The sequence below is a fragment of the Rhinolophus hipposideros genome (genome assembly GCF_964194185.1).
Source record: "Rhinolophus hipposideros genome assembly, chromosome: 13".
Classification (NCBI taxonomy): Eukaryota; Metazoa; Chordata; class Mammalia; order Chiroptera; family Rhinolophidae; genus Rhinolophus; species Rhinolophus hipposideros.
This window is the reverse complement of record NC_138059.1, coordinates 32,280,136-32,307,212: the sequence shown is the minus strand read 5'-3', so window position 1 is coordinate 32,307,212 and position 27,077 is coordinate 32,280,136. Positions and strand designations below refer to the sequence as shown.

At 36.6% G+C, this 27,077-nt stretch overlaps 1 protein-coding gene across 5 annotated transcripts in view; it reads left to right on the top strand.

Moving 5' to 3' along the window:
• Positions 1–27,077, top strand: part of VPS13B (vacuolar protein sorting 13 homolog B) — a 765,148-nt gene that overhangs the window by 668,296 nt on the left and 69,775 nt on the right. For all 5 annotated transcript variants that reach the window (XM_081070819.1, XM_081070821.1, XM_081070818.1 and 2 more), the window contains exons 41-43: positions 3,073–3,254; positions 5,549–5,898; positions 11,106–11,267. In XM_081070819.1, coding sequence (XP_080926945.1) covers positions 3,073–3,254; positions 5,549–5,898; positions 11,106–11,267 — 694 coding nt within the window. The remainder of the gene's footprint in view (positions 1–3,072; positions 3,255–5,548; positions 5,899–11,105; positions 11,268–27,077) is intronic.

The window sequence follows — 27,077 nt, the reverse complement described above, 5'->3', positions numbered from 1 at the left end:
CTTAACATTATGTTAAGCATTTCGTGTACAGTATCTCATTTAATACTCAAAAAGTAGTTCCCGTTATTAGACTCACTTTACAAATGAGAAAACTGACATTTATCCAGATGCAATAACTTGCCCAAGATTGCAATACAAGTGATAGCAGTGCAAGCATTTTCACCTAAATTCTCTCACCCTAGTCATTCTCTTCTTAATCTCTATGCTGTATTATGCTGTATTGTAAAACCCTTAGTCCCACAGAGGAATCCACAGAAAAGCTGAAGCCTTCATCAATGAAGTCAGATCGTTGTTGAGTATCTGCAGTGCTAAAGGGGTTCACCCTGAGTGACATCCAGGGGTGAATCTTTGAAAATTATGCCTGGGTCCCCACCGTGCGTCTGGTTCAATCGCAATCTAGACTTACTAAAACCCTCCTATTTAAAGAGTTGATACCCCCTCTACAGGGGACCGAGGACAGTTGATAAGTAACCCTTTGACTGAAATGAAGGTATTAATATGTAAAACTCCTGCCATACTTTCCACTGTTTAGAATATTTCCACTATTCTAAAATTTGAGTTTTCATTAGGAACATATTGATGTTTGAACTAACTGCTGAATCTTGAGTTCTGTGTATTATTTTAGAGATCTTGCTCCTAGGAGCCATTTTTACTTTCTATTTCTGTTTATTACATATCTCATAAGTTAAATTTTTCCTTTTGAGATCTGGATCAGATCAAGTCCATTGTACTTAATTAAGGAAACTACCCAAATTTAGCTGCTATAAGTGAGCCTAGCAGGTTCATCACTCTCATATTTATGACTATTTAGTTCTGTTACACTTAGATCTTTGTAATCCTATGTAAAAGATAAACATGGACGAGTATGTGCTGCTTTCACAGTATATAATGATCAAGTTGAGTATTAAAAATACTACAATTGATTCAAAATACAATTAAAGCATATTCAGATTATATATGCCATATTAATTTTATGTTTAAAAAACTTTAATTTTGCTATGACTCAAATTTTTAAATAAAAGTCTAAATTTTTAAATGTAGATTAACCTTGTAACCATTTTAGTCATGATTTCAAGATTAAATGAGATAGTACTGACCACGGGAGTATGTTAGGAGTATCCATCTCTCTCTCTCTCTCTCTCTCTCTCTCTCTCTCTGTATATATATATATATATATATATATATATATATATATATATATATATATATATACATATATATATATATATTTTTAACCATTGATTTGTGCATTTAATTTCAGAAAAGTGAAGAATTAATCAATTTTTTTATAAATAAAGATTGTGGCACATACTCATGATGTTTTAGCAAACTTTTTCAGTATGTTATAGTATCTGCTTTTCTCAAGAGATAGACAAATAAATCATGGACAATCTCAAGAGTGTCAAAGTTGTAGTTGGCAAGAAAAATGCTTCAGATAAACTTCAAATTCTGTACTCACTCTTTCTCATAGAAGTCTCGCCTATGTTTTTAATGTTTGACTAACATTGTACCCTACTTCTAACAGCTTCTTAAAGTAGCAAACAGAAAGAGTTCATATGGGTAGCCACATACATGTACAACTAATACATTTTGCTCTTGCTGAATAAATAGGTTTTAATTTCCAATGAAATATTTGCCAATGAAATATTTTTGTAATTCTATAGATAAATTCCTAGAAAGCTATTTGGATTAGTGTGCCTATTTATAGAAAGTTTTAAGAGTGCATTTAGCTGTATTTTTGCACAAAGCACTTAGTCAATAATACAGGACCCCAGAGTTTGTGTTTTGTTTGTGTGCACTGGAGATTTACTAACACTGCGGTAAATACCACCACATCAGGAGAAACTCCTTGAAGTTAAACATTCAGTAAACATGTTGGAATGTTCCTAGCTTTCACTTTCACCAGCCTTTGGACAACCTTTTTCAAAACTCAGCTGAAGATTCACATTCACACTCTGAGAATTCCACGGGATTCACCCTGCACCATTCTGAGTTCCTCTTATGTTTTCACTCTGGCAGCACTTCTGACTTTCCTATTCCTGAGTGGTGGTTCTGTTTTGTAATGTTTCTAAATGTCTACCTATTTTAAATTGCCAGTTAGAATGTGAGTTCTTTGAAAACCAAGGATTTATTCCTTTAGTTTTTCCTGTCATAGTTCTCCCTAGGGTACTGTAAATTATGTTTTCTTCTCTAGCTCCTCCTGGATTTAGAAGCCAGGCAACTATAGCTGCAGAGCAAATTTTAGATTTGGAAATAAGAGGATGGAAGATGGTGAGGGGAAATAGGACAGCCTCAATTCAGTATCCATCATTACCAGAACAAACCTCACCCCCTTCCAATCCCCAGCTCCTACACTTCTACTAGCACTGAGGCAAGGCAAATAGGCAGCGTGTTTCCCATGGACACCAGCCTCCACCTTGTACAAACATCTTCCTTCCTACAGATACCTTCACTATTCCTTTTAATCAGAGTTTACTTGTACAAAATGGTGTTAGGCGATGGGCAAGTGAAGAGAGAACCCATGTGGGGTAATAGTCCATGGGACCTTAGTTCTTCGGGCATGGTCATAACTTATGGCACCTAGTATACTTTTCATTGGGTGTTCAATGAGGATTATTAACTAATTCATATGGGAATATGCATCTAGACAATCTGGAGAAGTAAAACAAAAATGAAACATTTGTGGTTAACTGAAAGTATTGGGTTTGTTGAACAGCAGAGTCATACTCTGAATTGTGTTGGTCGTAAACTAATATGAGAACAAATTGAGCATGAGTTATGTGACATGTAGATGGAAGAAAATTGGATTACAGGTAGATCAACGTGGCCTGGAGTTTGAGGAGGCCTTTGAAATTTTTCTGCTAATAACTCAAAGGGAATAATCAACATGAACTTAATTTTTTTTTAACTTAATTTTTAAAAACAACTAATTGATGTGAGTAAATACGAAAGATTTGATAACATATTGACTATAGGATTATAGATGCTACTTTTAAAGACCCTTATAGAAAGACATTTCACTTATGTTTGGAAATTTAGGTTATTGAACTTTTTATTACTTATTTCCCATAGCTCTGCAAGTGAATCTGGTTCTCAAAGCACTTGTGACCAACTTGTAACTCCAACAGCCCTGGCTGCCTGTACCAGAGTCGACTCTTGTTTTACCCCATGGTTTGTCCCATCTCTTTGCGTTTCCTTCCAGTTTGTTCATCTGGAGTTCCATCTTTGTCATCACCTTGATCAACTAGGCACAGGTACTTTTTTTAAAATTAAAGTTTATTTGGGGTGACAATTGTTAGTAAAGTTACATAGATTTCAGGTGTACAATTCTGTATTACATCATCTATAAATCCCATTGTGTGTTCACCACCCAGAGTCAGTTCTCCTTCCATCACCATATATTTGATCCCCTTTACCCTCTTCTACCATCCCCTTACTCCCTTACCCTCTGGTAACCATTAAACTGTTGTCTGTGTCTATGAGTTTCTGTTTCTCACTTGTTTTGTTCTTTTGTGTTTTTTTGGTTTATATACCACATATCAATGAAATGATAGGGTTCTCTGCTTTTTCTGTCTGATTATTTTGCTTAGCATTATATTCTCAAGATTCATCCATGTTGTCACAAATGCTCCTATATCATCTCTCCTTAACGCCGAATAGTATTCCATTGTGTATATATACCACAACTTCTTTATCCATTCATCTATCGAAGGACATTTTGGTTGTTTCCATGTCTTGGCCACCGTAAACAAAGCTGCAAGGAACATTGGAGCACACTTGTCTTTATGGATAAATGTTTTCAGATTGTTTGGGTAGATACCCAGGAGTGGGATTGTGGGGTCATACAGTAATTCTATTTTTAATTTTTCAAGGAACCTCCACACTGCCTTCCATAGCGGCTGCACTAGTCTGCATTCCCACCAACAGTGTATGAGGGTTCCTTTTTCTCCACAGCCTCTCCAACACTTGTTACTATTTGTCTTGATGATAGCCATTCTGACTGGGGTGAGGTGATATCTCATTGTGGTTTTTACTAGCATTTCTCTGATGATTAGTGATGTTGAGCATTTTTTCATATGTCTATTTGCCATTTGTATGTCCTCTTTGGAGAAATGTCTCTTCAGGTCGTCTGCCCATTTTTCAATTGGGTTGTTTGTTTTTTTTGTTGTTGAGTTGCATGAGTTCCTTGTATATTTTGGATATTAGCCCCTTATCGGAGGCACTGTTTGCAAAAATCTTCTCCCATTCAGTTGGTTGCCTCTTGATTTTGTCGATGGTTTCTTTTGCTGGACACAGGTACTCTTAGCAACAGAACAACATCCACTTAGTACTTACTGTTTTGTCTTGAATGATCTCCAGATACAATTCATCAGTTCTTACCTGGATAATTTAATTTCAGGAAGTAAAAAGGCTTGGAGGGTTTTCCATTGTGTGCTACAGTATTAGTGATATTTCAAAGTGTTGTGATTGCTAATCATTTCACCTACCCAAATCTCCTTCTCTAATAACCACCATCCACATGATAGTGGAAATTTTTAGAAGCAGCATTCATTTCCCCTAACAGTAAGCACTGGCAAAGTTATTCTGAAGTTGATTTCATATAACAGGTGTACCCCTTACTTTTGAACTATTTATGGACCTATTATGTAGGTTACCAATTGTATTGAACTGACATGATTTTGCGTGCTTCCTAATGAGAAGTTCCAAGGAACTTATAAAAATTTCAGGTTTTACTGTTATTCCAATTTTGATCTTTTTGAAAGAGATGCTTCTGGTTTTGTTCTATATCCTGAGCCATTACATTAATGGCAAATAGATTCCAAAAGTCATTGATATTACCTGATTTCAAAAGCATGTATACCTTCTGCAAAAGATGGGCAAATTTTCCAGGAATTTAAAGGACCAGCATTTTTACACATGTATAAGGTAGAAGATCAAATTTTCCCACACTCCAAAAGTGGCCTTCTATAAGTTTGCTAATATTGTATGTAAATAATTATTCCTGAAAGTCTGCATCAAACCATTTCTAGTTAATACATTTTGATTCAAATATTAGACTTTTAACCTACATGCAATGGAAAATGGGGGGAAAAAGCAGATTAAAACTAAATACAGCTGTTGTCAAGCATCTTGTCTTTTCAGCAAAAATGGAGTTTAGCCTGATGTTTCTAACTCTTTTTGAGTTGTGTTTTTGTTTTTGACATTTCGTTAGTAGACACAGAGAACTTCTAGAAAACTTCCCTCAGACATTTACCTCTTCTTCATTTTATTTGTTGTCTTCTGTCATCAAATTTTTGTCTGTGAAAGTGAATGTAACCTTTGAACAATACGTATTTAAGAGACCTGCTGATTGAACAGACTAGTTTTGTTTGTAAATATCAAATGATATTTACTCATATATTGTAATATGAAGAGAATGTTTAAATTTATTAAACAGTAAATATTGAATCCAGTAACCAAAACGTGAATCATTTAAATGTCATCTTTTTATTTCCATCAAGTATTGGCTCATCTCAGTTTCTGTTTTTCTTGTTTGTTTTCCCAACAGCTCCACCGCAATACCTACAGCCATTTGTTTCTGATAAAAGTGTGCCGTCTGAACTAGAATACATGATTATTTCCTTCAAAGAACCACACATGTATCTTCGACAGTGGAACAATAGTTCTGTCTGTCAGGAGATCCAGTTCTCAGCTCAAGCAGACTGTAAACTTCTAGAGTGCAGAAATGTTACAATGCAAAGCATGGTGAAACCCTTCAGCATCTTTGGACAGATTGCAGTTTCCAGCGATGCAGTAGAAAAGCTACTTGACGGCACCATCATAGTTGATTCTATATTTATAAACTTTGGACAACATGCAGTCCATTCTCTAAACACTGCAATACAAGCTTGGCAACAGGTATGAACATTCTAGAACAGTTTACAGTTTGTCCACATGTGATCTTTTACTAGGCACTCTATGTTATCACTTCTAATAATAAGCACAAACCAAAGTGTGAGAGAATGAAGAATTTGATGGGCACCATAATATTTGGGACCTTCTCTGCTTTGGCAAAGTGATGCATGTTATTTTTTAAAACGTTGGAGAATATGGTTCTCTACACATGCATCGGAGATCATGCCCACATTTTTGTGACTAATGTACCACATCTGTGTGGAAAGTAACATATTCCCAGAAATTTTTTCCAAGTACTCTGGCTTTAGTTTGCCAATGCTTCAACTTAGCTATGTATCAAATTGTCTAAGCATCTATTGCAGAAATGAAGAACCTGTGTGAGCCTTTCTGATAATAAGCATTCCGTCTTTTCAAAGAAGAAAAGCAGTGAAAGGAAATACATGAGCACAAGATAGTGTAGTCGTTCTCCTACTATCATTCTGCCATTTTTGAATCACTAAAAAGTACTTGATAGTGGATTTTTTTAACTAGTTAGATTTTTGATGGATATATTTTTTGTACTTTTATCTCTTGTCTGAAGTTAGTCATATCAAAAAAGGGGTGAAGTATAAAATCTATGCTGAGTGGCATATTTCAAATAGGAAACCTGTCCATATTCACTAGCATGAAAATAATTTCACAGAATGTTTGGATAATAATATGCTCAGCAATTTAAGAACAAGTCACTTCTGCTTCCCTTACTGATTTTCAGTATAATACTGTATTTCCATAAAGTTTGTGTTGCTATTTAAGCTGAGGCATTTATCCACATTTTGTACATCTTACATGCATTTGTGCAGAGTTGCCTCCCCAAGAGAAATGGTCCTTCGTCCTGCACTGACCTCATGTGGGGACAGGAGCAGTGAGGGGGAGAGAAGGGGCTTGAGTTCTCTAACTTAAGAATTTTTACGGAAATAAACTTTTCTTTATATGCATGAAGACCTATACAAGACTGAGGAATTAATTACCTAACATGGCACTACAATAGCAAAGGGAAAGAAGATAACACATCTGTTTTATATTTTAAAATTCTTTTTTAAGGGCATTCCATGGTTTTCTTGTTGCAGAGGACATGCGTAAAATAAGAGCTAGTGTGATCTAAATCTTTGCAGCTGGTTCGAATAGCGATGTGAAAAAAACCTCCATGGCTCCAATTTCTGTTTTTTGTCATATTTTGAACAATGCATTTAATAAAAAACAAACCTAGAAAATATAAAAGAGTCACTGATACAGCGTTGAAACCCAGGATGTTTTTGTCCTGGTATCAGGGCCATTATAAGAGGACTCGTGTAGCAACTACTGCAAAATGGCCTTCAGAAATATCAGTTTCCTCCCAGGGTAAAAATATTCTCTAAGACACAGCTATACATATAAATAAAATACATTGCATAAATATTTAAATGTTTTAAACCACATCAGAGTGTGAATGACTGGTTAACACAGCATCTTGAAAGGAATATTCTGAGTTTTTTTTTTTTAAATGTAATTGTATATTTGATTAAGTAGAGCCATATGTCACGTAGCATATTGCTGACAGGTACATTCTATGAATAGTTGGTTCTGATTTATACAGGGATTTGGCAATGTTAACATGAGCCACAAGAGGATATACTTCTGTAATTGTTGCTGTAATTTTCTTGTTTCCTCCCATGTCAAGGGTACTTGCCACCAAGTTTTAATGTGGTAGGCATCTAACCCTGTGTATTCTAAAGTAAATACAAAAATGTACTACTTTGAAATTATAGGACATTTGACATTGAAATGGGCTTCTAAAGGGTTATGAAGTTCATTGTTTCTAAAATATTCTGAATGTGGTTTATCCCCTTTAGAGAAGCTTAGTTTCCCAAGCTTGGATTTTATTGTGTATATAATGCTCATATACAGTATAATTGTTGCCAATGATAAATAGGAATTTAATAAGCAGGATAAGTAATTTGGGTTCTCCACATACCTTTTATCATATTCATATCCAAGACAAGTCATTTGTATCTAGTGTAGATGGACCAGACAGATGAAGCATGAAACAATTTGTCCTTTCACCTTTAGGTCACAAGTTCAAGATTAACAGAAGCTTTCATCAGTGTCTGATTTCTCTGGCTGTAGATTTTTTTCTTTTTGTAAATGATTAAAATTTTGTGAAACCAGTTTAAAGACCCGAAATGCTACTTGCAGTTTACTTTTTATTTTTACGTAACATTCCCACGTTTGGACAAAATACATTTGAAGGGCATCTTATTTAAAAATCAAGGTTATACTCATGTGTCTTATACCAAAACAGATACCTCTGTTTAGTTACAAATGCTTTTGCAACACTCCAGCACAAATTTTAAATGTGAACAAGCCATCATTTAATTATAAGTCTGAGTGAGCTTTCTGAAGTTTAGCCTGTATGATGTCATATAAAATGTGTATGATCTTTCTTATAATATACCAGAATTTAAAACATTCCAATAAATGCTTAAACTTACAGTTATAGTGAACTCCATAGATGAAGGAGCAGTAGAGAAACAGTTCCCTAAGGACTTTGAGTATTCTTTAGAAAAATGTAAACAACCCTCTTGTGTTCTTTCATTTACATTTTTTCCTAAAACCCTCATCATTTATTAAAGGTCAGTTTGTAGAAATGAGGAAAGTAATATGATTTTATTTTCCACTCAAACCCCATAGGGTAACTTAACCTCTGTGTTACCAGCAGAGTGATCCCAATTCATTATGAGAACTGAATTTCAATCACAGGATGTCTATGTAAGTGGGAGTTTAGAATCATATCTCATGTTTGGCCTCTTGGACCTAAAGGAGAGAAAAATGCTTACAAGGAGAGCAGTTTGTGTTGATTATATAAAACTAACTGGAAAAATCATGACAACTAATTATATACTATGAATCCAGTTTGATTAAAGGTTTAGCATCCTTTAAATACGTAAAGTAGGATTGGATAGGACTAACTAGAACAGGAACAGGCAGGACTCTCAGAAGAGAAAAATTCTTAGAAGAAAATTCACCAAAATATAATAGTAGTTATCTCTGAGTGTAAAATTAGAACCTTTTACAATATAGAACTGTATTTTCTAATCTGTATTTTCTAATTTTTCTAAATCTGTATTTTCAAATTTTTCTACTGTGAACATTTATTACATTTGCAATTTTAAAAATTAAACTTAGGTATTTGTTTCATACGTGTTTATTGAGTACTTATATGTCAGTCATCGTGCTGAGTACTGGAGGTAAAGTTATAAATGACACAAACCTGGTTTCAGCCCTTATGCAGCATGGAATCTAATAATAGAGACAATATTGAACCCATAATCATACAGATGATTACCCAGTCCCAGTAGAGATAAGTGCTATGAAGGTGAAATGCAGGGTGTGGTGTAAGCATAAAAGAGGGGGACGTAATCTAGTCTGGAGAGGATCTCAGAAGACTGCTCTGGCAAGGAACCTGGAGGCTGAGTAGAAAGAAGTTAGTAAAGCAGGGAGGAAGAGAGGTGTAAGCAGAGGAGAGGACAGGCACCGAGGCAGGAAGGAGTTGGACATGTTGGGTGAATAGGAAGGGGCCAGTATAGTATGGGAGAAACTGAAGAGGGCTGGCAGAGCTGCAGTGTGGTGAGTGATGGAGAGAGGCTCCATGTGCCACCGGCCCGGACATCTAGGACCCACTGGCAATCAGGTTCTGAGATCACAGCTTACGATTAAAAGCCACAGCAGAGAGTATTACAGTAGACAACAGAGAATTGTGGCTATAATTGCTTTGGTCTTACTTAGCCAGGCTTTTTTTGTGATTAGTGTGGCGGTCCAGCAAGGTTCCGCTCCCTGAGAATGAAGAGGTTTGAGGAGAATAGTTGGATGATAGAACGAGGGCTTAGCAGGGTATCTGGAAGAAGGAAGTATTTCAGGGCCTCTTCGCCAACTGCAGCCATAGAGAACTGCCCGTGCACTTTGGGGGGCCTTCTGGATGACTAGGAATGAATTCTACCTCCTAAGATAACTGTTCTGGATAACGTTTGAGGTTGGGTCTTGGTCCAGGCTGGATTCAGGTGCATTTATCCATAGACTTCTTGGCTGCAGGCCTCATAATCACTTAAATCACTGTGCTCATTAGTGATGTATCCCCTTTTACTCACCCCTCAGTAAAATAGCAAATGATGGAATGTGACATTGTGGCATTATTTACATCCCCAGCCAGGAAATAGAGGCCAAGTGGAGAAGCATCAGTTACATATGGCCTCCCATTGTCTGCAAATTGACTGGCTAATTAAGATTTTTTTCTTGCATTCTCAAGTTAGTCATTTATTTAGCTATTCTTTTCATTTACCAAAAGTATGTTTATTGTTTATTAAGCCATAATCTAACCACAGTGATGAGAGTAAGAACAGAAATGCTCTTTCACTTTGCCAGTGTTTTGATATAACAGCAACCAATGGAGACGCCACTAAGTTAGAAGGAGTATCAACACTGGACCATGTTACTAATTTGTTGAGCCTTAGCAGATTAATGGGAGTACATTAGCTGATTGAAGACCGTTAGCTGAAACAGACACTAACAACTGTTTTTCAAGTAACATTATTTCTCTTGAAAACTACAACCCAGCTTACCCTGACTCTGGAGTTGATCTGTTTTGTGTGTTCAGCCTCTTAACAATAGAGGGAAAGTTATGGTTTTATTTACATTTCTCCCTGAGCAGATTTACACACACACACATCCACCCTCTCCCTTCAGCGATCTGGGGATGTATTACCTACAAGGTCCTTACTTTCTGTAGTGTACAAACTGTGGCTTTGTAATTGATCTTGATTGTTGAGTTTAGAAGGCCAGGAACATGATAATTCTAGCCTCCAGTACTCTGCTCAGAACGTGCACTACCCAGTACAGCGTTCTTTGTAGCATGTTAATTCATTTTAAAATGTGAAGTTTGAGGGATCTCATTGTTTTTTCTTCTGTGTCTATGATTTATTTTGCAGGAGTATAAATCAAAACATATTTTTGGAACATTTAAGATCTTTTAGGTATTTTTTGTGCTTATCCTGGAAGTATAGAATATTTTGTATACCAGAGCTAATGACAGCAGATCTTTTAGTGTTTCTGTATTGTAACAATCGCCACTGGGCAGACAACTGCCAAACATCTTGCAATTAATCTGATGCACGTTGGCTTTCGGATTCTTTTTCTTTCAGAACAAATGCCCTGAGGTAGAGGAGTTGGTCTTCAGCCATTTTGTGATCTGTAATGACACACAGGAGACACTGCGGTTTGGCCAGGTGGATACTGACGAAAACATTCTGCTGGCGAGTCTCCACAGTCACCAGTACAGCTGGCGCTCTCACAAATCCCCACAGGTATTTCAGAAACAGCTTTACAAACACAGCAATTGTTCAGGTTGGGGATTCATTTATTCTGTGTTTGTGTGCCTGTGTCCAGTTATTTCCCCCTTTCAGTTGCCCAAGAAACCACACCGTGTAGCTTCATCTGACAGAATCACAGAAATGTTCTGAGATGGGAGCACAGTGCTCCCATGCTCACCAGTCTCCTGTTCAGCATGGGTGCTGTTGAGGCAGCATGGTGCGGTGATTATGAAACTGAACTCTAGAGCCAGAGTACGTGGGTTTGGATCCTGGCTGTGTGTAACCTTGCTTTACTTTCCGAGCTTCAGTTTTCTCATATGTAAAATGGGGGGGGGTGATAATAACAGTACCCGTTTCATAGTGTTGTGAGGACTAAATAATAAATAAGTTAGTATGTATAAGGCACTAGAACAGTGCTTGATAAACTGTAAGCATTATATGTTGGTATTATTAGTCATTGTTTGTTCAGAGTTTTACTGTGTGCTAGGCATGTACTAGGCTCTAGGGGTTCAAAGATAGTCCTTGCCCTACAAGGACAGATCATGATCTGTGACAAAGTGAACACAGTGACAAAATATACCCAAGGGAGCACTGAGAAAAGACATACCAAAGGATGTCTGTTTTTCAAGTAGTATAATTCCATTTTCCTGTCATTTTAGATGGGAATAATTAGAGGGATGTGCCCTAAAGGGATAATATGAGGAAGAATTAAATACAAAGATGTGGTCTTAAATGAGTAAAAGAAATCTTAGGAAATACTCTCAAGAATAATGTATTTCTAAAACTCTGGGTAATAAGGAAACTACTGTCTGCTTGTGATTAAAACAAAATCATTAGATTAGAGAACAAGTTTTCCCATCTGGGATCAGCTTCTATAGACCAGCTTCAGAATATATTATACCCTCAGGCTCCCTCTTGCTTTTTTTTTTTTTCCTTCCAGTAGCTAGATTCTGATTTCTTACTGGCCACACTATTAGTATAAAATTTGGAAGAATAGATACAGTGCAAATCTTCTTATTTAAGTATATTTGTTTAATTCTAGTTCATTTGACAGGATATTGAAACTACAGAAATTCTTCTTAATAAAAGTTCTTACAAATATTTTTCATGTGATATGGTATTGCACTCATATTTTTTAGAGTGAATGACATGCCCTTATTTTCAAATTTGCCTCTTGAGAAATTTCCATGTTAAAGAGTTATTAAGTGTTTGGTTGTTTGCCTATTATAACATAGCTAAAGGGCAGTTTGTTCAAAATTAAGTTTCTTTCTGTTGTTTTTCTCTTATTAATAGCAAAAGTGAGAATATACACATATCTAGAACAATTTTAAAATGACCGCTTATAATTCCAACCACTCAGAGATAGTCCAAGTCAATACTTGAATAGCCTTGTAGATTTTTGAAAGGTCTCCATAGTAATTGCATTCCCAGCAATGAACTAGTAGCAGCAGGAATGAAGCCTCTGAGAAGCTGCAGTGATGGGTAATCGTACACTGACTATACCTGTCCCCTTCACACACAACAAGCTACCAGCTTAGCCAGTAGAATGCAAAGCAGAGAAAGCTTACTTCCCCTCACAGTCATTTAAGTTGCATGGACTACCATGGCCCTCAGGGACCTCAAGACTCCCTGGATATTGGAGCCAGGATGGGAAGGGTGAGCATAAGAGCAGCTGGCTCGGGTGTGGAGGAGCAGCAGTTTTCATGTTGCAGACACATGATGTACAGTGTCTGGGTGGAAGGATATCGACAGGAAAAAAGAACGACCACTGCCAGCACTATACTTTCATATTAATACTCCTTTGCACTTTTTAAAGGTTTTCTTAAAAGTTGTTTGTTTACTAGTTTTGGTTTCACAGTATCCCTGTGTGGTTTGTGTTATTTGTTAATGCATATTGTATAGATAAGGAGACAAATAGAAATATTGAGCTAAGATAGTGGTAGAATTAAAATCCCATATGTTTTGATTCTCAATAAAGTGTTATTTTCACAATGTTGTCAAATTCTGCTAGGTTTTGGCAGCATGATTTGTCTGTTAGAATAGCCAAGCTGTGAGGTTTTAAGAGAAGGGCTGAGAAATCACTAGTATAATACTCCACATTTAAAGCTAGACTAATAGGGGATTCTTAGTCCAAGTACAAACCCTTGCAAAGCCTTAACTGTATTTCCAAAAAGAATAAGGACCTTTCAGTGACAAACTGGAGACATAAGACAGGTATCTATTAAACTTTTTTTTCTTTTTAATTTGTAAGTGCATCCTCTGGATACAAATTTTAAGATGAGCTGTAGTCATTATAATCGTAGGCTAAACTCAGCTCAGATTTGTAAAAAGCAGTGTCTCTTCGCTATGGCTATGTTTGCTGAAGGAAATGTATTTTAGGGCTCTCTGAAGCCAGAGGTCTGAATGGGCCCAGAGGGTCTGCGTGGAGTTCCTTACCCCCACAATCACAGATTCTGCTGTTGTTCTAATGAGAGGTTACATCTGAGGATCAGAAAAACTAGCCACTTAGCTTCAAACTGCACCTGGCAGTAGTCATCGACTCACAAGTGAGCAAACTGGTCCTCTTTCCAGACTCCAAGTCACATCCTGCATTGCCCAGCAGGCTTGGTTTTAGGAACATTTGTGTCTGCATGTTATGTTACCTTGGGTGTTAGTCAATTCATAGTCTCAGGGAGGATTTCTAAAGTTCATAGAATTTAAGTCCATTAAACAATGCAGCTTATATTGCGGAGATCAAGAAAGTGGCAATGACACCTGGAAAGGTTTCCAGGAGGTCAACATATCTTAGAGCCACACAGGATGTTGCTAACAACAGCAAGTCCCAACAGGATGGGAAGAAACATGGACACAAACAATTCCAGAATCCAAAGATGTAAAACCTTTTAGAAATGAAAAGTTATAAACTCTCCTTATAGTTTCTAACACATGCTCTGAGGCAGAATCACTTAAAATGTTGGATATCCCACAACAGTTGCTTGCCTAAACAAACAAAGGAAGAACAAAACTGTTTCCTAGGGAATAATTGAACATATTCAGCTGCACAGTCATCTATGCCACCACAAAGGGCCCTTAAATATCCCAACTCAGTAGACTTCAGATTAGGTTGGATGAGACCAATGACCAGCAAGGGATTGGTCTTCAGAAGTGCTTCACATTATATAAAGTTGAACGTAAGAACTGGAAATGTGAGTTTGTGGAATCTTTCCCCAGAATGTGGGCAGTATGTGCAGCTCACAGTGAAGGGAAGCTTTGTTTAATTTAGCCAAACCGGACATAGAGACACTCTCATCAACTCATAGGATGTGCGTATAGGCTGCTTAACTTCCTTTTCTGCTTAATAGAGAGCACTGTTGGCTAATCAACTGCTTGGAATAGGAATGCCTCTACCTTGTATGTAAGGAATTACATTTGCTTTTACCCCCAAAATCCCCAATGCACAATTTATAGATTATGTGTTTTTTTAGAATTACAGAATTCCAGATAGTAGTGACTTAATTTAATAATCAAATCATCAAGCAAGATAAAAATGGGCTCTAGACAGAACTGTAGAAAATAGTAAAATATGGCTCCAAAAAGGATATAATAGAAAGTTTCATAAGCTAGTGAAAAATGGCAGATATTTGAAAGTGCAAGCTAACAAGGTAAGAATTAATAAAAAGGTAAGAATTAATTTTGAGAGCAGCAGAGCATCTGGGAAATATTCATTAAAGTAATCAGATTTAATGAAGAAAATATAAATCATACATTACTTTAAGTCAGAGCTTGGCAAGCTTTTTCTGTATAGTGCCAGATAGTAAACATTTTAGGCTTTCGGTCTTTTACAGTCTGTTGCAGCTACTCAACGCTGCACGAAAGCAGCCCTAACGAATGAGCATGGTTGGGTTATAATAAAACTTTATTTAAAGACAATGAAATTTGAATTTTAATAATTTTCACACATCACAAAATAGTATTTTGCTTTTTTTCAACCATTTAAAAATGTAAAAACTATTCTTAGCTCAAAGGCTATTCAAAAATAGGCAGTGCACCAAATTTGGCCCAGAAGCCATAGTTTGGCAATCCCTGCTTATTAAGGCCTCTCATTTGACAAAACTCAATAGACTGAAGGTTTGATATTTAATTGTTTTCACTCTGATATAAATGATATTCCTATCACTTGAAAACTCGGTAAAATGTTTCAGAAATTAAGAAATAACAGGTAATAGTTTATGTATAATACTTATCTAATCAACCTGTACTCACTACATAACATTACATAGCAGTAAAATATTTTTATTATACTCGTTTTGGGCCTGTAGAGACAAAAGAAGTTCTCCAGTTCTCTTTTTGAATGTAAAAATACTTAAAAAGTGATAGTATTTACCCATCGTAAGGTAATTTCAGCCAGCTATCAATTTCATTAACTAGACTGTACTTCTTATACATTTACCACTCTTTCCCAATTCATTTATATAATGTGTGTGGATACATATATCTAGACAAAGAGCACATTTTTTGTTGCCACAGTCACAATTTAGAAAATTTAAAGGCAGACTTAGGGAGGGAAGGAATTACCCTGTGTTGGTAAAAGTGTTCAAACTGATAAATTTTTTTCAAGTGTTCGCCTCTGCTATTATTTGGCACATGGCATGCATGTTAAAGTTTGTTTAGAAAGGGCAAATGAGAGGACACTCTTAAACAATGAAGATGAAATGGAATTGATACTTCCTTTCTAGAAAGCAATTTGGTAAGAAGTATCAAAGCTAGTAAAATAGTCATAGCTTTTGAGCCAGTAAATCACCTACTAATAATCTACTCTCAGGAAATGATTCAAATTAAAACTAAGGTTTATACATAAAAATGTTTATCACAGTTTTATTTATGGTATCAAAAAATTAAAAACCAAAATGTTTACTTTTAAGGAAAGTTAAATAAAATCTGGCATATCTATTAGATGACCTATTACGGGACCTTTAAAATTTTATATAGAAAGGAAAAAGCACTACCATATCATATCAGTCAGAAAAGCAGAATAAAAATTCTCTGTATACTGCACAATCTTAACACTAGAAGGAAGGACAAAGGCATAGAAAAATACTGGAAGGAGACATGAAAATGTTACCAATGATTGCCTTTGAATGGTGGCTTAAGGTGGTATTTTTCCACTTCGTTATATTTGTATATACTTCTCAACTGTTTAAAATAAGGGATGTGGATTATTAAATCAGAGAGAAGTTAAGTTAAAAACCCTGAAAAAATGAGTAAACAGACAAGTCAGTGGCAAGTATAATGATATATTAAGAATGATTATCTTTGTTTCTTCTCATATAAACTATTACAATAGGTTTTTTCAATTAATCTCTTAGTTACATCTTTACCCCTCTCCTGTCTTGCAGACTACTTCTCAAGTAATTTTTCTAAATAGTATTTCAGTTATTATGCTTTCCTCTCCAAAAGTCTTCACAGCCTCCTCCATCATTTATTAAATATTTCCAAATTATCTGACATCTAAGACCTGACTCAGTCTACTCACAAGCCCTACTATCTGCCATTATTTCTTTCTAGCTGCTTATTTAGTCTCCTTTTCTCCCATTCACTTTTAAATATGTACTTTCTTCTAAGAAACTTATTGTCTAATGAGGGTGTCAGAAGAGTAAACAAATTATTATAGACATGATTAGTATCAGAATAGTATTGCAGTAGTTCAAGACAGATATAAATGATGGGTGACTGAATTAAAACACTAGCAATAGGGAAGAAAAGCGAGAGAATCAAGAAGTAAAATCGATTGCATTTGGATACAGACAGGGTCTTAATAGGAACTCAAAGAAAGTGTTTTCAATTCTAACATGAGGATGGTAATCTGGAGAGGCTTCCTAGTGGAAGGAATATTTGTACTGAATTTTAATGTGTAAATATAATATTGTATGTCAACTGTATGTCAATTGAAAAAAATTTTTTTTAATTAAAAATGAAAAAGGCCAATGAAGTGAGTATGGCGGTGGTGTTCTAGATAAAGGAACCAACATGTGTGAAAGCCACAGAGGCATGAAACAATACGGCCTGGTAAGACAACTTGACTAATTTGGCTACAGTGTAGAGTACATATGTGGGACTGCAAGAGGGGAAAGTAGATGAAAGCCGTGAGAGCATTTGTACACTGTGGTAAGCAGTTTTAATGCTTTCTGGAGGCTGTGGTAGCACAAAAGCAGGAAAAACTACATACCTGGAGAGGTCAAAGTTGGCTTTCCACAGAGGCTGGGATTGAAGGATGAGAAGTTGTCCCAGTGGACAATAGTGGAGGAAACACACAAGACAGAACTAAGGAGATACATAAACACACACTTGCATGCTCAGCATGTCATGTTTAAGGGAATTCAGGTTTTGTTCAGAATAACTCAGGCATAAAAACTGCATGCCATGCTAAAGTGACATGTGCTACTAAACTGGCTCTTACAGTGGTGGTGGTGGGGAAGCCCTAACTTGTAGGGTTAGCTAATTAGCATGATGTAAATATTCCCACCATAACTGATTTCAAGCTGCCAATGATTTAACAATTAACTCGCAAAATTCCTGAATATTTACATATTTTTTTAATCAATGTTTATTGGGGTGACAATTGTTAGTAAAGTTACATAGGTTTCAGTGTACAATTCTTTTTAACAAACAAGTTGAGCCAATTCTAGCACACCACTGTTCCGAAGAGCCTGGCAGTTCATTTTGGGGAGTCATACCTGTACGTGATGGGCAGCTTTCGACTACTGAAGTGTTTTAAGTAGAGGAGTCATAGGATCACAGTTGCATTTTGGGAAGATTCTTATAGTGTAGTTTAAAAGAGTCTACAAGAGACTGAAAACAAGAGAGTAGTGTGGACACTGCTGCGTAGTCCAGGGAGAGGGAGAAATAATGGTAACTGAGCCAAGACAGAGTAGAAGTCATAGGGTGGTGTGAATGCCTAACAAACTGATCTTTCTGTGAATAATAGCTATAAATTCTAAGCAAAACACAAAACAACTACCTGAGGCCTCGGAAGACTGAACAAAGGCAGGCAGACTTTGGAGGGGAATCAAAACTTTGAGCATGTAATCTCATAGTGTGAATTCCCCATTTTTTGTGGCTTTGACCTGAGGGCAACTGCAGTTGTGTCAGTGCAGGGGTGGCCCATCATCTTTCTGACCCAAGGTACCAGAGGGAAGAGCCCAGGCAACCAAGACTGTTAGAGAGTGAGGAGAAAACCTTGAAAAAGGGAAAGCCAGAAAATAGGAAAATTGTATGTTTAAATTTGGCCTAACTACTGACCTCTGAACCATATATACATCGAGCAAACTGAGAACAGCTTGTACCCAAGACTTAAAGAACTGAACTAATCTGAGCTGCCACTCACCGAGGTGTGAGAGCTTTCATTTTGAGTCTAAACAAATTAATTACCGTGTTTCCCCAAAAATAAGACCTAGCCGTACAATCAGCTCTAATGCGTCTTTTGGAGCAAAGATTAACATAAGACCCGGTCTTATTTTACTCTAATATAAGATTAGGTCTTACATAATATAATATAAGATTGGGTCTTAATTTTTGCTCCAAGAGATGCATTAGAGCTGATTGTCTGGCTAGCTCTTATTTTCAGGAAAACACGGTACCTATTAAATCAAAACCATTAACACGCTTTGGAGCAATTATAAGAGAACCCAGAGTCTCCACAACATAACAGTCACAGTGTCCACAATGTAACACAAAATTACATGACTGATTTTAAGACTCTCAAAAAAAAAAAAAAAAGTTTACTTGATTTCAAAGGAAATGTAACTAACAGATGCCAACCCCTAGATGACCCAGAGGTTGGAATTATCAAATATTATATATACTTTATTGCAACTATTGCAAAGGTAAAGGGATTTTACAGATACAGTTCAAGTCCCAAAACAGTTGATTTGTAGTTAATCAAAAAAGAGATAATTCTGGGTGGGACTAATTTAATCAAGTAAAAGCCCTTAAAAGAGGGACTGGCCTCTTTGTGAGGAGAGACACCTACGCTCCTGCTGGCCTTGAAGAAGCAAACCGCTTTGTTGTGACCGCCCATGAAGAGGGCCATGGGGCAAGGCATTGTGGGAAGCCTGCAGGACCCAGAGCTGCTGCCAGTGCTGGTCATTAAGAAGTCAGGACCCTAATCATATATCCACAAGGGAATACATTCTACAACAACGTGAGTGAGCCTGGAAGTGGAATCTTCCCAAGTCGAGTCTTGTGATTTTATTTTCTACCCTGAACAGATGTCCCAACTAAACTATGCTTGGACTCCTGACCCACAGATGCTATAACTGTATGTTGTTTTAAGCTGCTAAATTGTGGGTAATTTGTTACTCAGCAATAGAAATACAATACAACATGGCAGAAGAAAAAAGTTAGTAAATGTGAAGATTGATCAATAGAAATTATCCAATCCAAAGGAGAGAAAAAAAGATTCAGACAGAATGAATAGAATTTCAGGGACCTGTGAGACAATTTTAAAAGGTCTAATATATGAGTAATTACAATCCAAAAATGAGAGGAGACAGAGAAAATGGGGCCAAAAAAATTAAAAATATAATCCCAGAAAACTTCTCAAATTTTATGAAAGTTAGAAAGTTATAAGCCCAAGATGCTCAGAAAACCCCAGACAGGCATTTCAAAGAAATTCACACCCAGGCACATCATAATGAAACTACTGAAAACCAAGATAAAGAGAAAACCTTGAAAGCGGCCAGAGATAAACTATGGGGGAAACAATTCAAAAAACTATGAACTTCTCTTTAGATATAATCCTGGAAGCTAGAAGACAGTGAAACAAAATCTTTAAAGTGCTGAGAGAAAGTTTGGATTGGGAGAGATGTTTTTGGAAGATATTTGGGAGGTTATAATCACCAGGATTTGGTTATTAATCATGGAAGAGAAGGGCCAAGTTTGACTGTGAAGTTTGGGGACAAGATGGGAGTTGGTAGTGTTGCTATTGGGCAAGACAGTGAACTAAGTAGGACAATATTTTCGAGACAGAATTGGAGCACAACAGCATGATCCTAAAATTCATTTTGGACACATTGCGTTTTAGGTTACCTTAGGAGAGTAGAAAGGATGATATATTAGAAAAAGCACAAATTTGAAGCCATAAATACCTGGGTTTCGCTTCTAAGGTTTGTTAGCTGTGTAAGATCGGACAGTTTCTTAATTTCTTGGTGCTTCAGCTTCTTCTTCTGCAAAATTAAGTGAATGCCACATGAGTTAACAATTATATAAAGTGCCTAGTAAAGAACTCAGCTCTCTATAACCAAAAGTTCCTTTCCCTCCCTTTTTCCTTTCTTACCAGACATCCAATGGTCATGTAGAGTGGGCAAATTAAATATAAGGGTCAGGAACTCAAAAGAATAGTCTGGCCAAATTTTCAAAGAGGTGAAAATTTGGCCTATCATCAGTGCCTATGTAGCAGTGGATATAGACAAAAATGCCAAGGAGAGAGTACTAAGAGAAGAGGACTTTATTAGTTATCTCTTGCAGTAGAACAACAGGCAATGGCGGTACGGGCCTGGGACAGCTGTGGTAGACACTCCCATACATAAAAGGACAAAATGGGAGACACGTAGGAGTCACTGGTCCATAGAAATTCTGAAATCCAACCAGATAAATGTTGGAAGTTTCTTGATTAGTAATCATTCATACTCCTGCTTGGGAATAGCAAGCCTCTTCAGTCATCCATTCTTTTCCATAAAAAGTATCCTTCATTTGCATGGCAGAGTTTTCCCAGCCTGTTTTCTACCTGTAGAATTTTGAAGTTTCAAAGACCTCTTTACATTTTGTACCATCTTTGTCTCTTTCAGTCTAAATTGGCAGTGTTTCTGCCATTATAATTCCTTTAACAACTTTGTGAGTCTCTTGTTAATCTTATTAAGGTTTACTACTGTAGACAAAATCACACTCATGTATCTCTTCAAGATAATGCCTTCTCTGCTTTAGGAGCCTGCAGACACTGCTGAGGGGCATCACCCTTAAGTGTCTTAGGAGCCCTGTGGTTTGAATAGTTCACTGAGACACCAATTTAGATCTTTCTGAGATCTTAACAAAGGAGTTTCTGGCTTCATCCCTAGACTCAACTTTCCTGGCTGTGTCCTGGACGTGATCTTTGTCTGAAAGCCATTTCTTGATTTTTAGCATCCTTTGCCATCTGGAAGACTAGGAATTTTCAAAACTAGCAAGTCCTCACTCCTTGTTATCTAACAGTTCTTCCTTCAGTTTATATCACGTCTCTTGGACCTTAAATATAAGCAGCAAATAGAAACCAGGAAGCATTTCAATACTGCCTGGAAATCTCCTTAGCCAGACCATGTGGTTTAATAGACACATTTTCTACTTTCCATGTTACTGTGGGTTATAGTGTTGCTAAACCCTCTCCCACTACATAACAAGGATTCCTTTTCCTGAGGTTTCCAATAACATTTTCATAAATTCCTCACTGGAAGCCTCCTCTAAGGCCATCAGGTTTCTACTAATATCTTTGAAGCACCTTAGACATTCATCAGCACTCCTCAAGTCCGTCCAGTTTTGGCCCACTTGCCTGCTCCTAAGCCCCTCCCACATTTTAGGATTTTGTTATACCCTGTTTCTCCGAAAATAAGACCTAGCCAGACAATCAGCTCTAATGCATCTTTTGGAGCAAAAATTATATATTTATTTATAAAAAAATAAGACCGGGTCTTATAATAAAGATTGGGTGTTATATTAATTTTTGCTCCAAAAGATGCATTAGAGCTGATTGTCCAGCTAGGTCTTATTTTCAGGGAAACACGGTAGTTGCATCCTGCTTGCAGATAACAAAATGTATATTAGTTATATACTACTGTTTAACAAATTACTACAAAACTCGAGTAGATGAAACAACAAACAATGATTATCTCGTTCCATTAGCCAGGAATTTCAGGTGAGGTTTAACTAGACGGTTCTAGTTTAGAGTCTGATAAGACTGTAGTGAAGACATCAGCTGGAGCTGCTGTCATCTAAAGGCCTGACTGGGCTAGAGGACCCATTTCCAAAGTGGCTCACTCACACGGCTCTTGACAGGAGGCCTCAGTCCTTGCTACAGGGATCTCTTATGGAGTTACTTCAGTATTCCCGTGACATAGCAGTTGGCTTTCCCCCACATCAAGTGATTCAGGATAGAAGAAAACAGAAACCACAGTGGCTTTTATGACCTAAGATCAGAAGTCATTCGTCATTTCTGTAACAGACAAGTGGTTACACAGGTTACCCTCAGTGTTGTAGGAGGCTACACAAAGACACAATTAACAGGAGGCAAGGATCATTGGGGCTACCTTGGAGGTGGGCTGACATAAGGACTAATAGTTTGGGGTTAGGCTGAGGAATGGGAACCATTGAGGGAGGATGAGAGGTCTGAAGAAAACAGAGACATAGCAGGACAATTAGGACTTAATGGTTTTCTACAAACCAAGGAAGGAGAATATCTAGAGGGATAGAATTATCAGTGTTGTAGGATGCCATAGGAGACTCAGTGAGACTAGAACTGAAGAGACCATGGTGTTTGGCAATTAGGAGTTCATTGATGGCTCAAGGAAAGCATTTTCAGTGGCAAGATAAGGATAGACATCAGATTGCAGTGGATTGAGAAGTGAATGGGAGGTGAGGAAGTGAAGAAAATGAGTATGGACTTATTTTTGTAATCTTGATTGGGTGTTAGCTAGACAAAGCTGCAGGGTCAAGCAAGAATTTTAAATGAGAGAAACTTAACCATGTTTATATGAGATAAGAAATAAATAGGAAGGATGGCATGATGTGTTAGAAGGGAAGCAGAGGAAGGAATCCAGATCAGAGGTAGAAGGACTGATCCTAGACGGGAAGAGGTTTATACCAGATATTTGTTGCTGCTTGACAAACCACCCCAAAACTTAGTAGCTTAAAAAAAATGTATTACTTCATGAGTCTGTTGGTCAGAAATCTAGGGGCACTCAGGAAGTTCTGCTGGTCTCAGCTAAGCTCACTCATGGGGCTGCAGTCAGTGGATAGGCCAGCTGGGGCTGGGTGGCCCAAAGTGGCCCCATCTACATGTTGGTAGTTGGCAGGCTATTTGGCAAGATTACTCTCATCTTCCATATGACCTCTCCAGCAGGCTAGCCCAAGCAAGAGAGCAAGAGCAGAGACTGCAAAGCCCGTTGAGCCTAAGCTCAGAACTTACACAGCACCACTTCTGTCACATTCTATTAGGCAGAGCAAGTCTCAAGTTTAGGCCAGATCCAAAGGATAAGGAACTAGATTTCAGCTTTTGATAAGAATTGCTGAGAGAATTTGAGGCCATTTGGAACCTACCACAAATGACTCCTTCTATTTTGAGATAGGAGGGAGAGAATATGGATTAGTGTGAATGTAGATGAGCTTTTCGTAGGTTTTGCTGAAAATAAAAAGGAAGAAAAAAGAGTAGGAGGCTTTAAAAATGTGATTTTCCACATTATCTAATCCTGTATCTTGCTCGTAATAGGCATTCGATAATGTTCACTGGATATATAAATGTTGAGATTTCTCATAACATTTCTGACATTTCTCAAGAACACAGATTAAAAGGCTTAATTCTCTTAACATTATGAAAATTATGAAAGTATTCTTTACAACATGTTGGTTACTTTTGTGTATACTATGCAGACACACAAAAAGAGGTCCTCTGATCTCAACACGTATGCTTCCATATACTGTCACTGCCATTGGACTCAATTAAGAGTAGCTCCTGGTCTCCCTACCTCCATCCCTTTGGCCTCCCGATGGCCTCTAGTGAAAACTATGTTAATAGAGGAGAATGCTACAAGAGCGGATTAGCAGTATACTTCAAATTAGACCAACTTTCAGGTCCACATTCATATCCAACTCTTCCCACTTTTGTTTAACTATGAAAACTTCGTATTTTTTATCATAAACTAGAAGTGCATTGTACAATTACAAAATATTATCAATTTAAAGTAAGCATCATTTCAAGTAAATTTGCCATATATTGTCTCTTGCTCTAATCATGGAAATAGATTCCCAGAAGCCTACAGTACGACCCTTATTGTTGTATAGGGCACAGCTCTCTACTGCTAGCAATTCCATTTAGGGGGGAGATTGTTTGCCTGTGATCCCCAGTGGCAATAACAAGCTTCTTATTGTTGATGACATTAAGATAGCTAAAATCAACAGTGAGGTAAATACTTCTCGGGACCATCTGGCAAGGTTTTTAAGCCAAAATATTCTGTAAACACTGATTCCATTTGAGTACCTGGTCCAGTGTCTATCAACGGCATTTTTATTTCAGTTTTAAGCAGTCATTGAAACAGCAAAATAGTAGACCGTAGACTCCGTTTCTTCACCTTTCTCTCTTAAAATATTTTTAGTTTCATAAGATTCCAGGAAACTTATATTCTCTGAAGAAGCTTATGGTGCCTTGTGAAGTCTCCAGTAGAAGTAAACGGGGCCCTAACAATTTGGGTCATTAAGTATCTAGGGGATAGAGCATATTTGGAATATTTTCATTGTCTTTTAGGAAATACATTTACTCTATTTGAATGCGAGGTAGAAGTTTGGGATTGAGTTTTCTTTATCTTGTATATTTCAGAGTTTCTTTGTAAAAATGATTTGCAATATGACCACATTAAGACTTGCAAAGTTTACCATAAGAAATGGCAAAGATAGGATTGTGATAGGGCACTGTATCCAGTCACAGAGCAGATTTCTGGAGTGTTCTACAAGCCTGCATGAAAGAGAATGACTAGGGATTATTTCAGCTGCAAAGCACCCAGAGGAATGAGTGCTGGTGCTTCTAATGGTCTCTATGTCCCTCCTCTGGCAATAAATTTTAGATATTGAAATATAGCTTTGGAGAAAAATGTACTGAAGATTCCTTAAACTTTTTACAAGACACTCAAAGGCTTTTCACAAGCCAGTACTCTGCTAATGTGAATTCTTGATGTCTAAGCATAAAGGTCCTTTACGGAACTAATTTTAAATGTGAATTTTAATACAGAGTGCTTAGAGAAAGGGAATGCAGCTGGACCATTAAAGCATGGTATTTTGCCATTTTTAAGTAATGGGAAATACTGATTAAGAATGTTATAAAGATTTCAGCATACATAATGTGATTGTCTTTAATCATAACCAATTACCACCACAAGTCTGTGGAACAAAAGCATTAACTCTAATAAAGACAATGGCATACCTTTTATACTGTGGCACGTTTTAATTATTTCCATGCTGAACAGGATATTGAAGAGCTTATTATCTAAAGGTCAGAATAATGCCCAAGACATGGCCAAGCCCAAGGAGTGTCAGATGCATGGAATGCTGGATGACTTCATAGTTATGAAATTATTTCATTTCTCATGATAATTCCAGACTTGCCAAGTTAGTGAATTTTAAGAACTCTGAGAACAGATTTTAAGATAAATGTGAAATAATACATACTTTTGGAGTCCGGGACTTCCCTTCAGGCATTCGTTCATATTTGACTTGCTTGACTTACACTTGGGGATAAAATGAGTTAGGACAAGGTCTTAGATACAACGTTCTCTTACTGGGAAAGAAAACCAACTTGCACAACTTTGGCTGGCTCATGTTTCTTGTTATACAGGCACTAAGAAGCAGCAGTTGCCATGAAATACTTTATTTAACCTTTATAAAAATGTTTTCTTAGTATGGCGAGGCAGTTTAGTTAAACGAAAATAAATAACTAAAAATTTTGGATTTCTTTTCTATCCATCTGTTGACTTTTTTTGCTAATTAAAAATTTAGGGATAACAACTAAAATTGACTAAATTGCCATGATGACTAAAAATAAAGATTGCACAAAACTGCATGATCTTTTCTTAGCACACATGTTGCCATGTCTTCTACTTTACGTTAAAATAAATTTTGCTGAATGATTAATGTTACATTTCAGAAATATTTAAAAGAAAGTTTTTATTCAAATTCTGGTTAGGTTTCTCTATTGTTTATATTTGTGTTTAGTGAAAATTAATTTTCAAACAAACAAAACCTGATGATTTGGCTTATAAACTCAAAATATTTATCCAAATCTGAATGATTATCAAACAGTATTCCAGTTTCTTATCTTATTGCCTTCCATTTCTCAACTAACCTAAATTATTCGTTATTATTTCCATCCAACATACTCTTCATATTTCGACTGAAGAATTAGGTCCAACCAAGAGCACAACTATTGACTATCATTCTGTTAAGAAAGTGTCTACACAGCACCAAATTCTCCTGGCTGATCATGCAGCTCAATTAAGCAATTAAAGTTTTTATTTTATGTAATGATTTAAAAAGAAAATGTGAATTATATTTTATAGACACCATCTTTTTCTGTGCACACACATATACATATCAAATTTTTCTGAATTTTCACTTTTCAGCCCTTTGTGGTAGTATCATGGGTGAACAGTCTCAAAGACTGTCACACAATTCTGGACAGAAGACAGCTATTAGTATCACAGCTCGTGTTTTTTCAGTCATGTATCATTTAAATATAGGGAAGCCCACATCCTTTAAAAACATGAAAACAAACGACGTGTAATGTTGAAATAACCTCGTTAAACAAGCCTAGATATCATTTCATACGTTTTTTACTGTATACATTTATATCTGATTTCATGATGGATAGGTTCCAAAAAAAAGTTATGCAAAAAATATTTTTAATATGAGAGAACTTGTTCATTAAATCTTTTTGCAAAAATGTTTGTAGTGTAAATTATTTTTTTCCAATTTAGATAATTTAGATTTAGATAATTTTTAGCAAAGAATATCCATTAAGCATCCCATTGTTTTATA